The 15,885-nt window shown below is 45.6% G+C and overlaps 1 protein-coding gene across 1 annotated transcript in view; it reads left to right on the top strand.

Annotated features, from left to right (window-relative positions):
* Positions 1 to 15,885, top strand: part of PHLPP1 (PH domain and leucine rich repeat protein phosphatase 1) — a 97,803-nt gene that overhangs the window by 27,817 nt on the left and 54,101 nt on the right. Inside the window, exon 2 of the mRNA XM_073678661.1 lies at positions 10,890 to 11,086. Coding sequence (XP_073534762.1) covers positions 10,890 to 11,086 — 197 coding nt within the window. The remainder of the gene's footprint in view (positions 1 to 10,889; positions 11,087 to 15,885) is intronic.

Below are 15,885 nucleotides of genomic sequence, written 5' to 3'. Positions count from 1 at the left end.
TGTTGGCAATTGAGCCTTTCGCCGTAGCTTCTCTGGCCTTAGCAAGTGTTTCTTTGGCTAGAAGAGCTTTCTGTGCTAAGATTACACACGTCTGCACTTAAGAAATTAAAGAAATCATTTATTGAGAAGAGGGGGATGGGGCTCATGACTGTAAGGCAGTAATGCTGAAGTAAGGCCGTTATGTAACTGTTAGACATTTGCTTCTATAGATCAGAAAGGAACTGTAAAGTCTGACCATCTGATTGGCTTATATAGCTGCAGATATCTCACCGGTATACCGCTGCTGCTGGTGATTGGCTATAGGTGTCACATGAAGTATATGGACTGTGCTTATCCTGGAAGGGCTGCCTCTTTTATGGTGGCGCTAGCTTCCAGACTTAGTAATGTAGTTTTTTTTGTGTTTTTTGTCTTTTTTCCTACTGTTGTGGATTCTGCACTGAACTCTTGGAGGCCTGAGAATATTTTCCCAATGATATACCTACCAACAGGGGGTGAGGAAGTGGAAGGATTAACCAGTTGTCCACTAAACAGAGGAGTAGCTCTCTGTGCTATAGTGACTCCTACTGCAAGCTATGATCTTGTCAAGAGATTAAAGGGACTTTGTCAGCACAGATCGACTGTTCAAACCTAGCACTGGCGCTGGGTACATCATGGAATGGCCAAACCTATAAATGCACCTTCCCATCTGCTTGTTTTCTATCCATCGCCGCTCTTTTGTTATATAAAGCCAGGGATATTAAGCAAAGTGGGGAGGGTGGAGATAGATGGGAAGGTCCATTTAAGTGTTTGGCTTTGCCATTATGCACTGTAAACTGTGCTTGGTTTGAACAGTCATTCTGTGCTGATAGTCCCTTTTTAAAAGTGACTTTTATTTTTAAATGGATTTATATTGGGCTAAAAAATCATTTTTACAATTGGGTTTCATTAAAAATTTTGCAGAGTTTGTTCTTTACTGGCCATTTCTTTCCAAGGCACTTTTTAAATTTTCCGTGACTATGATTATAAGTCGGTGAAGAGGAGCTCAGAAAAGAAGATGAAGAGTTAGACTCCCTGTGAGAACCTTCTAATGGGCTGACTGACAATCTGTTAAAGGGGTTGTCTGCTCCAAATCGATGTTTGCAGTCACTCTGTGACTGCAGACTTATGAATCCCCCCAGCACAGGCACTGTGCACTGCGGGGATTCGCCGGTTTCAGACCTGGGACCGGAGGGTATGTATGAGCTATACAGACCCCTGGCCAGTGGGAACGGCCTCACTCTCCAAACACTTGTATGGAGCAAGGCCATGCCCTTTAGGCATCCACACCCACTGGCCATCCATGTCACTAGATGGGGCTTGGCCTCACTCAATACAAGTGTATGGAGCGAGGCCGCACCCACTGTCTGGGAGTATGTATAACACATACATACCCTTCGTCCCGCGTCTGAAACTGGCGAATCCTCGCACCGCACAGTGCGAATGCTGGGGAGATTCATAAGTCTGCAGTCAGTGACTGCAGACATAGATTTGGATCGGACAACCTCTTTTAACTCATTCTGTAGTTTGCAATAGACAGTAGAATGCAAAGGTCATAGAAAGCAAATGGTGGCACATTTTTAATGAAACACAATTGCAAAAATGATTATCTCCAATTACAGGCATTTAAATAAAAAAAGAAAAAAAAATTCCCAAAAAAGGTAGATAAGGAATTTGTCACCAGATTTTTGCTACCTCCTCCTGAGAGCAGCATAATGTAGGAGTCCAACCATGTATGACAGTGTACTGAGTGCCGCAGTTGTGGTGACAGAATCAGAGTTTTTAGATGTAGCAGAGCTCAGAAAGCTGCCCACGCCCATACCACAACTTTCTGAGTACATTGTCTACTGACAGTGTGCTCCTTATCAGAGGAGGGGGTGTGGTTGGACCAGGGCTCTCATGAGCTGTAGTCCAGGCGGTGATTACACTCCTGGTGATAAAACCTTCATTGTGTGTAAGCGACACACAGCCTTATAAGTGACACATCCCTGAATTCTGTGTCTTAACCCTTACATTATTCTGTTCTCAGATTACAAAGCAAAAAGCTGCTGACAGATTCCCTTTAAGGCAACTAGGCAGAGTGTCAGAAGTATTAAACTGGGTACAGTTGTAGGACAGATCTTTTGTAGGTTTCTCACAGTTTCTGGAAGTCTCTGACCTTAAGGTCAAAGAATCAAATCTTAATATAATCAATCCTCCAGAGTCCAGGGGCAGCTCCAGCACTACTTAAGACTCTTCCAGTTGGTTATTTATTTCGCTGCCGGATTTTGATCAGCCTTTACTCCCCTTCTGTATATTTTTAAGGGCACGGTAATTTCCAGACTTGTGATTTGAGCCCATTGTGTCACCTGCACTAGTCTTGTGCAGCAATACTGCTTTAGTACTGTTTGTCGTGCATTGACCTCTGCTTCCATGTAAATATTTTATCTAGTGTTTTACAATGTACTGTCCAGCATCAGAGAAGTGCAGTGAAGGGCATGTTTTCTGCACCATATTAAGCACCCACTAAAGGATTGGTTATGAAGTAAACCTCTAGGCAGATTGCAGCCCGCTGTTTGTTATTTTGTAGCAAGCATGGTTCAGATCAAACAAGATCCTGAATGAGAAGTCACTGCCCACAAAAGGAGGTCCTGAATGTCCCCTTCACTCATTCATTAGTTGGAACAGCTGTGCAAATAATAAAAAGAAAAATAAATGCAGATAAAACAGAGATCAAACACCCGGGCCGAAGATAAAGATATTAAACCATTGTTTACAGTATCCTTTTTTTCAGGAACTTGTGAAACCTGGTGTATGACTAGTTATACAGTCGGGATAACTGCAAGCAAGGGCCAGAAAAAGCCAACTATTGTGAATTATTTGCGGAAAAATTATAATCAACCATTAATGACCCCAAAGTCTTGTATAAAATGAAGGGACACTTTTTTTAAAGTGTTGTCCACCTTTTGTGGGGACTTTTTTTTTTTTTTTTTAATTTTTGTAATTGGGTTTCATTAAAAATGTTGTGCCTGTTGCTTTCTATAATCTGTCTTGCGCTGTCTATTGCTGGCAGCAGAACGTGCTAACTGAGAGTCCACCAGTGAGCTCATTCTGATAGGTCATCATCTCAGCATACTTATGACCACAGACCAAATCAAAGTTGAATGTGCAGGGAAATAAAGAGCCTGTAAAAGCAAAACGGTGCACATTTTTTTAAATGAATCCTGATTGCAAAAATGTTCTTTAGACCCAAATACATGCAATTAAGTTAAAAAAAAAAAAATGTCCAGAAATGTGGACAAGACCTAAAAGGGATTCTGTTAACAGGTTTCTGCTATGCTGTCATTTAGCTACAATCCGTTTTCCCTGCCGCTGTTCTAGCAGTGCTCATAATGCTGAGCACTGAGTAACCCTACCCATAGCACTGAATGACAGCTTTGTGTACACTGCATATTGACAGCTCCTAATCGGTGATGGGTGAGGGGGTTAAATGGTGCAGGTGACTAGAAGGCTTGAAACACCTAGTCCTGCAGTGATTAAAACTGTGATTTTATTGACAGCACACAGCCCAGTAAGTGATACATCGCTTAAACCAGGCTCTCAGCCCCTACATCATGCTGCTCTCTGTTCTCATAGCAAAAACCTGCTGACAGATTCCCTTTTAAGGTGGCAAACACATTATATGGACGGTGGGTTCAGTCATTGTTTATCCAATGTGTATGGCGATATTGTGACTCTCCAATGATGGCTGTCCCTATCTCTATTATCAGGAACTGCATAGAGGAAAATATAATATGTATTTTTATCACAGCACATATGAAGTAGTCATGAAAGTGGAGCAGTTTTGATCAGTAGTCGGTGCCCATACCCTAAATATGCCCTCCTTTTAGATGGAGTGAGCCTGCTAATGTGTGCTCCCCTCACCCCATGCCCTGTACACTGGGCTTACTGACAAAGACTTACCATCTCTTCATTTGTTGCTTATTAAAATTCACCCTGCAGCGATAACTTCAAGGCTCTTTATGACATACTGTGCCACTCGCTGCTCTCGTTTGTGCCCTGCCACCCCATTATCTCATTATCAAATGATTGTGATAAAACTATATGATTACATAGCTGAACATACAGCTCGGCATAACCTTATACTCGCGGCTCCACTGAGGAGGTCTGAGAGGACTCGCACTCCTCCTTTGCTTATTTATCACTAATGCTTGTGCAGCCCACAAATACATTCAATTATAGCAAATCCAGGAATACGTTGTGCGGTCCTGGAATGGCTGCGGGCCCGGCCGCTCTTCTGGGGCTGCAGTTTGTGACTGTAGTAACTTCTTGCCTGCACACTTGGGTGGATCTGTGTACTGTCTCCAGCTTGCTGAGAATGTCTTGCGGCTTACGTGACCGCTCCCTTTCCTATTTAATACAAGAGTGTTTATATGAACAGCAAACACATTTACAAGTTATTAATTGCAGTCTGCGTGATCTGTCTTGTTGGATTATTACTTGACGAGATTTTAATGGTTGTTGCCCTTCTAAATGTGTGGCTAGTGATTCTCTACCACAATGTAAGATGTATTCCCTTTTAGTGTACCTCTTAGGCTATGTGCCCACAATGCAGAAATGAAGCAGAAAATTTCTGCAGCATTTCTGCATCTCCCTGTAGATTGTGCATGCGTTTTTCCTGCAGAATACATGCGGATTCACATGCGTATCCACATGCGGACTGACAAGCACTTTTCAGGCGATAGCATCACTTGGAAAGTGCTTGACAACTAGGTCACACTATATAAATCCATGCAAAAGGCATGGATTTATATAGTGTGACCGTAAAAATAAAAAAATAAAGCTATACTCACCCCCGATCCCCCGCCGCGTGTGCCGCCGCTCTCCTTCCTGGTTCCTTCCTGGCTTGCCGGCATCTCGCGAGACAGCCTGCGGTCACATGATCGCAACGTCCTCTCAGGTCCTGGAAGGTAAGCGCTGCAGGGGCCGCCGGACAGGTGAATATAAACTTTATTTTTTATTTTATTCTTTTTTTCACAGGTACAATGGTACCCAGGTCTGGATGAGAGTCTTCTCTCCTCCAGACCTGGCTACCATCCGCACATAGAGACGCATATAATCCGTGAGTACAAATGTACTGACACGGATTATATGCGTCTCAATGCAAGTCAATGGCGGCGCTTCCGCAAAATTAATGAACATGCTGCGGATTTATTTGCGCTGCAGAAACGCTGCAGAAAAATCCGCAGCATGTGCATTGACATTGCGGAATGCCATTGGGGACCATGGGGTGCGGATTACCATGAGTTTTTGATGCGTTTCCGCTGCGGAAATTCCGTAGCATAAACGCATGAAAAACGCATCGTGTGCACGCAGCCTCAACCACCATTCTTAAGAGTACATTATTTGTTCCCCTAAGTGGTCATGCTGGTTTATAGCTCCAGTGCGACTTAATTATGTGTTTATTTTATTTTTTTAAATCCTTTGTTTTTCGCTACTTTGTGAAACATTATGGCATCCCCTTTCTGGGGCCCACACATCGCCAAATTTTTAACATAACCTAATATGCCAAATGTGTCTGGCATAATCTCAAGAGGAACAGCAGCAGGAACCCTCGCCAGTTCCAAGATTGGGGTGCCACGTCCCTGCTCCTAGCTGTGCTCAGTTATTCAGATATTTCTTATAGGGGTTTGCGGTCTGTGAATTTTCCTACCTTTTTTCTGTTTGTATATATGGTGGTATTGCTAATTTAATTTTTTTTTTTTTTTTTTTTTTATCCCGATGTGTCTAGATACAACAGTATAGGTGATAAGTCTGAGTGTGAAGAAGGGAGTCCAGATCTCCCGGGAGCGGTGGTCAGCCATGTGCTGCCTCCCCATCTATACCGTAATCTCTGCTGCTCGTGGAGATAGCCGGGCTCTGTTTTAGGCGATCTGCCATTTGCCTATTGATGAGCTACAGTTGCTTCTTACGGTTTTCACCTCTTTCTTACACTTGCCACAAATGGCGTACCCCAATTCTTCCAACTTGTCCATTCAGCGTTTTGATAGTTCTTGTTCCCTCTTTGCATGTTCGCTTACAGGGTTAAAGGGTGGCCTGCTCTGGACCCTTTATTAATGATGGGCTGAGCACTGTGACTTGGAAATGTTTGCTTCCATTCTTAGTAGTCACCTTTTACATTATGCCTTGTTCATGGTGTTGCTTTTTTATATATTATTTCCCCTAAATGGCTGTTGGCGTTTCTTACATGAGCGTCACAGTAGCAGAGCCCCAAGACACCCAGGCCCCCACCTCCAATTCCTGCTCCTGTGCTGGAGTGCCTTGTTTTCATCTAATCTCGGGCTAATGATGCACATTACAAAGAAGCCTACTTTGCAGAAGCCCGGGCTCTTTTGCTAACTTGACTAATCCATTCAGACATAGTATTGAACTCCTGAATAGCTTATTAGAGGATGCTTGAGTAAATTTGCTAGTCAAAAACAACACCCTTTGTACTACTATTCCATTGGCCTCACTGCAGATGAACAAGTGGCTGGATTGTCCAGTATGGGCAAAAGGAGGGCGGGAGGGGGTAATGGTTTTCATCACAATGGTGGGAAGCAGAAAAGGATGGTGGAATTGGAAGCATTTAGTGAACGTGCAGAAGTATGTACATTATGCAACATGTCCACAAATGGTAAATAATTCAGATGGGATATGTCTGTGTGTAAAAATTGTACCGTTAAGCCAAAACTACCAAAGGCAGATTCATTTTGTAGAGTTCTTAAGTGACACTTATTCTATTTTTTTTTCCTTGTCGGTATTGCTGGTTTTGCAAGACATTCTTCAAAATGCATCTCACTTGATGATTTTGTACAAAAAAAAATTGTAAAAAAAAATCATACAATGCTTTTAAAATGTTCAAGAAATTCTTCACCTGTGCAGAAGACAGATTTTGTACTTCACTAGGGCACAATTGCACAAAAATGTTACGCTGATTGTCGTACGAAAATTCCTTCTTGGCGTTGGTTACAATGGTCTAAATCCTACAATGATTTTTTTTTTTTTTTTTTTACACCTGAAATATCCCGAACATACATCTGAATGGGGATTTTTCTGCAGCATGCTCATTCAGAAGCAAAAATGTCTGCCGCATGAACAGTGGAACATGAAGGGTCTAAAGTAAAAAGTACATCTGTACTGTGTTTACTGAGAGTACTGAAAATATTTATTTATCCCAAAAAAGTAGGAAAAATATATAAAATCCTGCAATGTGCACATGTAAAGTATTTGCAGGAGACCTTTCTGCATCAAAAAGTGTCACTTGTCAGGAAAAATGCTTGGTAAAAATACCTTCTGTTTTGATGTGTTTTTTTTTTCCATTCATTTGGGTGAAAAACACTGCAAAAAACGCTGAAAGAATTTACATGCTACAGATTTGCAAGGAAAAATAAAAAACTCTCTCATGAGATTTCAGGAGTTTCATTCTCTTTGCTGGTACTGTAAAACACTGAAGGGTTTCTTTGCGGCAAAAAGGTAACATGTGAACAAGCCCTATACGTTCTTCAGTCTGATTTATGACAGATAATTTTAGTAAAGTTTTCCATTCCCTCTCCAAAAAGTAACTTCTTTAAGAATGAATTAGAATTTTTTTTTTTTTGTCCTTGTAAATGACTGTAGAACTTGGGTTATATGTACTGTAGAATGAAAAGGTGCGTAGCTACGTTGAGGAGGAATAGCACAGTGAGCTGTGTGCCCATCTACAGGTCGCAGGTTCCCTGTTCGGTGACACCTCCCTCCTGAGGCTGTTCTTGTACAACACACATCTTCATCAGATAGGCTTTTCCCTGATGGTGCACATTACTGTATTAGCTACAAGGAATAGCTTTAGTGGTGCTTTACAGGGTTTCTACTTTTTAGCATTACTACTTATGTGTATCGATCACATATTTGTGTTTTTTTTTTTTCTTTTTCTATCATGGAATAAAAGTTTTGTTTCTACGCCTGCAAATGGTTATGAAATTGCACAAATATCAGATTACAGGTTAAGAGAAATGAAAGCCATAAGGGTCGTTAGCCTTGTCATGTCTGATTCCTCCTCCTATCTGTGATTCAGAAAAGGCCACATGTGAATGTGATCCTTGTATCAAAGTATCCACATCTGTCGATAGTGACTGACATGCTGTTTGCACTTGTATTAATGTTTTCTAAGGAAAGCCTGTATTATCTCTACTTTCTGCATAAGTGTTGGCATGCATTATTTTTAATTGCATAGTTTGTCAGTTTTGCTTATCCCTTTTTTGGTGGGCTTTAGACCCAGGATGTAATTCAAATACTCTATATTCCTCTTTCCACTTCAGGCGGCTGCACAATATGGACAGTGGAAAATGTAAAAATAGTGGAAAAAGTCTGTACAGCCGTGGTTACATAAGCATTCAGTGACCTGTATTTCTGCACATATTCGAGCGTGTACTGAGCAGCTTTCTGATGGAAGGTTCACTTGGAGTTATTTTGAGCATTAATTTGCCTGAAAAATCTGCAACGGAAATCTAAAGTTTTTTTGTTGCGTTTTTTGATGTGTTCTAGTTCTCTGTAGTTTGTGGTGTTTGTCAGTCTCTTCCTAGAATCCTCCATGCTGTGAAGATAAAGATAATGGTTGCTGTGTCTCAAGTAAAACCACTCATTCTCCCACAATGTCTTGAATGCTGAAATCTGCAAGTGTTTTGTTTTCTGCATCTTCCCAGACCGCAGCATGTCAATTTCTCCGGCGGGTCCGCATGTGGGCTTTCCTTATAGACATAACCTCTATGAAGAAAGTCCGCAGGTGGAAAAAAAAAAATATATGGCTCCACTCATTTGCATAAAATGAGCGGAAGCCAGTGGCGGCTATGCCTCTGTGTCGGGGCTGCAGGCGGCGCTGGACAGTCTGCACATACCCTTTAAAGCGTTTTCTACTTTCAGGAAAGTGGACCCCAAATGCTCTAAATGAAAAGAGCAGGTATTCCTGCTCCCCAGGTCCAGCACTGGTTTCCTGCTGCTGATCGGTTCTTGGTGTTTTGGCTACAATGGTGACATCAGGTTGTCACTGCACAACACCGCTCAGCGGCTTGTGCTATCTACCTCAGGTTTTTACAGCATATCGGGTCCACATTCCTGAAATTTGAAAACCCCTCTAAGGGTATGTGCACACAATGGCCCCCAACTCATCAAAGCGATTATGGGTGTAAATCGCATTGAAAAGTTGTAAAGATTTGGCGCAACACGGAGTTGCACAAATATATTGCAGCCTTTTCCGTTTCTCCCAGCCCCGCTGAAATAGGCAAAGCGGGGTGAGACGGATGTGCGATGGTGGCATGACACCACAGCTTGTCATGAATTGAACGAACTGTGATGTACCTTACTCTGGAAATCTTGCTCTAGTCTCCCAACTGGAGCAGGATTTGTGGTAAGGCGCATGCCCTTTGTCAGATGCTCCTGGTTCATTAAAAGGTGTGCACCTCAATGAATGAGGAGCGTCTGACTTAAATACGTCCCCTCATCAAGACCAGAATCAGGGCTGATATCATTTTCAGGCAGATTACACCTGGTACCTACCTGAAAAGCGCTAAAAAACCTGCTACAAAGAATTAACATATTGCACAGCAATGTCAAACCGGCCTGCTGTGCATATGTTCCATGTTTTGTTGCCCTTCTACTGCATCTGGCTTCTAAAGCTGTTCAGTGGCGAAAACAATTGACCTGTCCCTTCTTCTGGCAATTTCTACTTGGATGCTGCCACTATTTTATATAGACTTTAGAAAAGACTTTTCTGGAAAATACCGGCTGTCTTTTTGCTTCATAAATGAAGCCGGTACGCCGGCGCTAAGACATTGCGTGCACATACCCTAATAGACTTTTGGTGGGTTAGCTGACACGCGTGCATCTCATGAGTGTCCGCTTCCAGCGTTGAGCCATATTCTCTGGCTCATTCCTTTCTCACTATTTACACAAGTCAGACATTGCTCAGATCAAAAGTGCATCCACCATCCGCTCTGAACTTCTGCTCTTCCTAGACCTCTTCTCGTGTTTCAGAATTCTATTTCTCGGCGTTCCTCGTCTGGATTAAAAATGACACATGCAGAGAGTAAGAGCGGCACTCTTGCTTTATTGTAGGAGTCGCAGACTAGTGTTACATGTGTTTATAAGAGCTGGGATTGTATCATCTTGCCTCTGACAGCAAGAAGCTTAACCTCCCATAATGTGAAGTCAAGGCTTTGTGTAGATCATCTGATTTTTGTTTGCCAAGTCTGAAATAAGGCATTGCTGGAACCCGAAGGGAGTGCACTTTATTAACAAATTGCAACCTTTGATACCCATGTTCACACATCATGGCTTTCAGCATTTTTTTATGCAAATTTTCAGCTGTGTTTTGCAGTAGCAGCAAAGTCTGAGATTCCAGAAATCTGATGCACACATCTTGGGTTTTTTTTTTGTTCAGGATTTTGTGCTTTGCATGTTTTTTTTGTCACCACTTTCAATGTTTTTTCACCCATTGGAAGTAATGGGTGGTGGTGAAAATGCACCAAAAATGCAGGTGTCAGGATTTTCAGTGTTTTTGGTGCCAAAACCAGAATGAGTTTTTTTTTTTTTTTTTTTTTTTTTCACTGAACTTTATGTACATGCATATAAGAGACAAAAGGACAGTGAAAAAACGCACAGAAAAATCCTGAACAACCTCCTGTCAAGAGATCAGGTTTTGCTGCAGAAAAAACATGTGTGAACATAGCCTTATAGAGAAGAGCTGAAAATATTGTGAAGGAACTGCTATCTTCAGGCGAGCATTATCATGTGGTCTTGTGGGGTAATACAGGACAATGGCTTGTAATCATTAGTGAACTGGGAATTAATCTTGACCTGTTTTGTCAATTCTGTTTCAGGAAAGCCTAATGGAGCTGGCATGTCGGATAGGACTCAGCTATCTGGAACATACAATGTACGGAAAAGGAAGATGCAGCTACCTGTAAACAGGTGGACAAGACGGCAAGTGATCCTTTGTGGGACCTGTCTAATTGTGTCATCAGTCAAGGAAAGCCAGACTGGAAAGATGCACGTTCTCCCTCTGATAGGTGGAAAAGTATGTCTAGATTTCCCTCTTATGACCCTGCCTTTCTGAGATTGTGTTCACTAAAATGCACCTATTTCCTCTGTAGTTATACAGCCTTAAAAATGCTTCTGTGCTTGTAGAGAGATTAGCAGCCCTCACAGTCCCCCTTCCTCTATCAACCTTATTCAGTCTGCTTTTTATAGGAAGATAATTTACTAGCTTCTTTCCATATATCTACTGTGTGAACTATGAAGGGTCAGATTATTTTAGTTGCACCCCTTCAGGCAGGATAATGTCGGCTCCCAGTGGAGGAGGCCATGGAGTGGAATGGAGTTTTAATATTGTATGTACTATTGCTAGAATAACATGATTTAGCAGGTTTGTGAGGCTGGGAAGCTGCAGGGAGACTACTTCTACTGTTTGTGAGGAGGTGATGAGGCAGGATGCTGCTCACCTCCAGATAATGCTGTGCAGGATTCTGTAATGTTGTGCCTGTGCTCACTGAAGTTTACTGTGAGCTATTGCAGCAGCTTGATCTTTCATGCAAACTGGATTGCGCTATTGATGCGAGTTCATTGGGTGCAACGTGACTGGCTTAACCTGGGGCATAACATAAGGATTGCGGTGAGGCCCAGACCTGGAACTACCGCTGAGGAGTCTAGCTGCTCCTTCAGTCTCGCAGCAGTAGCGAGTGGGATGGCTGTAGCAGCACCTGATCCTTCCCTCTGATGGTGCCTGCACGGGAAAGGAGCCAGGGAAGCAGAGAAGCCCAGACACAGTGCCGCACCATGAATCCTCCGTCCCAAAGTCTTGTAGCTTACAGCATGAAGGCTGTGAGATTTTTTTTTCACTTTTCTGTAGTTGTAGGAAGAACATGGGTAGGTACATGACTGTAACCAGGCGATAAAAAAACAAAATACAGCAACCAAGGCGGAGGAATGGAGAGGTCAGGGGGTCTGTCCATGGCCAGTTGGTGCTCTGACTAGGCATGGACTCTTTAGCAGTAAAATACATAATTTTAGGGTTGTGTGTTGGCTTTTTATCCAAAGTTGTAGTCCTTTTGTACCACCCCAATTCCAAAAAGTTGTTAACCCTCCAGATGTTCTTCATTAGGACCTCTTGCTTTTCCATCCTTTTGTCAATTTCTATATGAGGTAATTTCTTCAAGTAATCAAATGAAATAGAGGAATGTTTTAACGGTCTCCTTCAGGTCTGTGTCCTATGTTCTGTTATGAATAAAATATGGCTGTAAGATTTCAAGAATAGAAAATAAGTCACCAATTTATCAATATAAAAAGTGTATACAGTTACTTTCAGCAGCAGAAGGGAAGGAAGGGAGACACAGATCCATTACTAGTGGGTAGGCGGAGCCCCACAGGATAGTTCACCTCAGATTACAAAAAGTGACGACCGGCCCCTCCAGCTTAGGCTCCTCCTACTCCCATGTTCTTCAGTCTAAAATTTGAGGTCGCAGAGGATAGTCGCTGCCTTTGCAGCTCCTCAGAAGAATTTTTTATTTTACTCCGGAGACCTGGACCCCCCGTGGTCTAGAGGTCTCAGGGGGTCTCGGCGCTGCTGGGACCCCTGACCCTCCCCTGGCAGATCTGTGTACCCCCTAAGGAGGTCCCCGCAGAAGCCTGCAGGCCCCGGGGGATACAGGGCGCTCCCTGGCGGAGACGCACATCGCTTCTGTGGGGTCCCTGCGCGCTCCGCCGTGGGGGGGAGCAAAGGGCCACGGCGCCACACATCCCTGGGGGTCCCTGTGGCGCTCAGCTGGGTAAGTGCTCTCTGTGGTCTGAGTGCTTCAGCGGCTGCTGTGGCAGCCGCTGTTACTGTTTTCTAGTGGTGACTGCTTGTTTGGTCCCTGCAGGAGGATATCTCCGCTGCAGGCGTTTGTGTTATCGGCAGGGGAGCAGGGACGGAGGAGCGCGGGCTCCGTTGGTAGCGGCGGGGGGCGTGGCTTCACGCCTCTCTGCTGCCTGTCATCATAGCTCAGACAAGGAAGTGCCAGGAAAGCGCGCGCTGGAGCTGTCCCAGCCCCCTCTTCTTCTTCCGGCCATTACCTCGTGCTACCTCCTACTCCCTGCTCCCCGCTCTCTACACCAGACACCGAGCACTGTGTAAGGAAGAGCAGTCACCCCGGCCAGCTGGTGAGTCACTTCTGTTTTTAAGGCAGAAAATTCCTTTCTCACAGTATTGCAGCGCAGAGCACCTTACTGCTGGCCTCTTAATGCAGACAGGGTGTGCTATATACAGCGCTGCTACTTCCCCGCTGAGGGACTCGCACACCGCTATCCTTCTAAGGCAAAGGCTTATTGCGTGGTCAGCAGCATTAACCCCTTCTGAGGGGTCTGGCCTCACCAGGGCAGTTAACCCTTTCTGGACCCTAGTCTGTTAGGTTAACTTTTGCTCTGCAGGCAGCTGGGGTAGCTCTACTCCCTTTAAGGAGGAGCTTTAACCCTTCAGTGTTTGGGGGTTTTGTGTGTAGGAACAGGCTGTGGTAGCAGAATCACACATCCTCGGTTCCCGTACCCATTGTAAGGGGTTGTTACCGCCTTATCCACGACGCTCGCAACTGTGTGGGGGCATGTCGGATCAGGGACCAGGGGGCGCGGACCTCTCTCCCGGTCCACTTCAGGATGGGTCACGCGTATCTGATACGCCGGGGTCTTCGACGGCGTCGGGTTCGACACTGGTCGGGGGTCTCAGTGATGTTAAAGTGGAAGCGCTCACTCGCTCCATTGACAGTCTGTCTGACCTCCTGGGTCATTGGGTATCAGCTAAGTCCCAACCGACGTCACGAGGCAAGAAGCGCCACAGGCTTGTGGTGGCCCTGTCTCCTCCGCGCAGTGCGTCAGAGGCTTGGAAATCACCGACAGACTCTGCTGGTGAGATCTCCGATTCTGATGAAGAGGATCGGCAGGGTCGCTCTGCTTCGCTTTCGGGCCGCGTGGACGCTATTATTGGGGCTATACGGGAAGCGTTACAGCTGTCTGAAGAGGTGACGAGGCGCCCTGGCAAGTCGGCCCGGCTGTATCAGGAGTCACGTCGGGCTCGTTCGACGCTGCCGGCGCACGATGAACTTAACGAGGCGGTGGAGAAGGAACGCCTGTGTCCGGATAAACGCTTCCAGGGGATGCGGTTTTTTGATGCCCTGTATCCCTGCTCCATGGAGACTATCGCTAATTGGGTCCCCTCTCCTGAAGTGGATGTGCTATTGTCTCAGCTGAGCAAATCCTCTTTGCTTTCTGTTAAAGGGAAGGCGAGTCTACAGGACCCGCTGGATAGAAGGACGGAGTTAGCGGCGAAGTCCATCTACGAGGCCGCGGGTCATGGATTCCGAGCGGCCTTGGGGGCCATGTGAGCTAGTGAGGCATCTCTGCGGTGGTTGGATCAGCTGCGGACGGCGTGGCAAGATGGGACTCCGCTATCTGAGTTGGAAAGGCTCTTCCAGCTGTTGGAAGAGGCGACCCGATATGGCAGGGACGCAGTGCTGGATGCTACTTCGGTTCTGTTCAGGGCTCAATCCTCGGCCGTCTCAGTCAGGAGAGCACTGTGGCTTAAACAGTGGACTGGAGACGCGGTATCCAAACAAGGTTTGCTGAGTCTGGTGTACAAGGGCGGTCAGCTTTTTGGTTCGGACCTCACGGAGCTGATTGCCAAGGCCAAGGATTCGGCTTTGCCGCAGCGGCTTCTACGGCTGGCAAGTCAAGTGCCGCTAGTGGTCGTCGGTCCTTTCGGCCCAGGGGACTGTTCGGTCAGCCCTCTTGGAGATCGGGTCGTCCCTCGTCTTCCAGAAAGAAGACTACCCAGAAATCCCCTACACCCTGGAAACAACATTTCAGTCAGGACAAACGGGAGGTTGACAAAAAGCCCGCTAAGGCGGACTGACGCCAGGAACCCCCTCGAGGGCTCTCGGGTGGGAGGTCGTCTGCTTCAATTCAGGTCGATTTGGGCGTCCAGCGTATCGGACGCCTGGGTGACGCGGGTTATGTCGGCAGGCTATTTCATAGAGTTTCATTCTCGACCCCTGGACAGATTTCGTCAGTCACGCATCCCGTCCGAGCCCAAGCTGGCTGCCGCACTGCTGCAAGAGGTCGACTCTCTTCTGCAGCAGGGGGTGGTGGTTCCTGTTCCTGTTCCGCCGGAGGACCGGGGAAGGGGGTTTTACTCCAACCTTTTTGTGGTCCCCCAAAAAGGACAAGTTTCGCCCCATCCTGGACCTCAAAGAATTGAATGTTCATGTCCGGACCCGGAAATTCCGTATGGAGTCTCTTCGCTCTGTCGTGGCGGCCCTGTCGCAGTACGATTTCTTGGTGTCTATCGACATCCGCGACGCCTATTTGAATGTCCCTATCGGCAGGGCTCACCAGCGCTTCCTGCGTTTCGCTATAGGTCAGGCCCATTACCAGTTTGTGGCCCTACCATTCGGGTTGGCCTCGGCGCCCAGGGTTTTTACAAAAATTCTGGCGCCGCTCATGGCGCTCCTTCGAAGGCAAGGAGTTACGATTCTCCCCTACCTGGACGACCTGTTAATTGTGTCATCCACAGCGGAGGAGGCGGTGACGGCTCGCGATCTCTCCCTTCAGCACCTGGAGGACTTCGGGTGGCAGTCAATCCTGTTCTTGGGGATGCTTTTCGACACTGTTCGAGCAGTGATGTCCCTGCCTCCGGACAAACAAGCGAACCTTTGTCACCATGTCCAGGATATGAGGTCGGCGATGGCGATGTCCCTTCGGAAGTGTATGCGCCTTCTGGGTCTGATGGTGGCAGCAATGGAAGCAGTACCATTTGCACAATTTCATTCCCGGGGTCTCCAAAATCTTATT

This window comes from Phyllobates terribilis, unplaced genomic scaffold, assembly GCF_046119375.1.
Source record: "Phyllobates terribilis strain yellow unplaced genomic scaffold, ASM4611937v1 Scaffold_4__5_contigs__length_816908805, whole genome shotgun sequence".
NCBI classification, from domain to species: domain Eukaryota; kingdom Metazoa; phylum Chordata; class Amphibia; order Anura; family Dendrobatidae; genus Phyllobates; species Phyllobates terribilis.
The sequence above is the reverse complement of the archived record's forward strand: the minus strand, read 5'-3'. Positions and strand labels throughout refer to the sequence as shown.